Source organism: Egretta garzetta, unplaced genomic scaffold (genome assembly GCF_000687185.1).
Source record: "Egretta garzetta isolate BGI_Z169 unplaced genomic scaffold, ASM68718v1 scaffold1461, whole genome shotgun sequence".
NCBI lineage: Eukaryota > Metazoa > Chordata > Aves > Pelecaniformes > Ardeidae > Egretta > Egretta garzetta.
Window position 1 is genome coordinate 21168 of NW_009258521.1, and position 737 is coordinate 21904.

The 737-nt window shown below is 66.4% G+C and overlaps 1 protein-coding gene across 1 annotated transcript in view; it reads right to left on the reverse strand.

Annotated features, from left to right (window-relative positions):
• Positions 1-737, reverse strand: part of LOC104132692 (cadherin EGF LAG seven-pass G-type receptor 2-like) — a gene marked incomplete at its 3' end in the record, with an annotated part of 21538 nt that overhangs the window by 16779 nt on the left and 4022 nt on the right. The window contains 1 exon segment of the mRNA XM_035901690.1: positions 2-236. Coding sequence (XP_035757583.1) covers positions 2-236 — 235 coding nt within the window.

Below are 737 nucleotides of genomic sequence, written 5' to 3' on the forward strand. Positions count from 1 at the left end.
GTTGAGGATACGCGCGGTCCCCACGTCCGTGTCCGTTTGGATATTGAAGAGGACGACGCGGTGGCGGGGGGTGGCCAGGACGGCTGCCACCCCCTCCAGGAAGCGACTGAGCAGCGGGGAGAGGAATCGCTCCTGGGACATGTCGGCCAAGCGTAGGGTGATGCTGTTGCTCAGCATCTCATCCGTGATCACCGTCACCCGCAGCGTGCACTGGGCCGTCGCGCTGTGGACCCCGTCTGTGGGTGGGGGGGAGACAGGGGGAGTCAGTGAGGGCGCCAGCCACTGTGGGATGGGGACAGTGGTGGTGATGGGGCACCCAACCCACTTGGCCATCGTGGGATGGGGACGGTGGTGGTGATGGGGCACCCAACCCACTTGGCCATCGTGGGATGGGGACGGTGGTGGGGGTGGGGCACCCAATCCCATTGACCCATCCTGCTTGGCCACCATGGGATGGGGACAGTGGTGGTGATGGGGCACCCATCCTGCTTGGCCACCATGGGATGGGGACAGTGGTGGTGATGGGGCACCCAACCCACTTGGCCACCATGACATGGGGATGGTGGGAAGGGGCTGGTGCTGGCTATGGGGCTGGTGCTGGTTACTGTCCCACTTGGGGCCACCATGGGATGGGGACAGCGCTGGCTATGGGGCACCCACCCCACACAGCCACAGTGGAATGGGGACGGCACTGGCTATGGGGTGGCCCTCCCGCCCAGCCAGCCCAGGACGGGGGC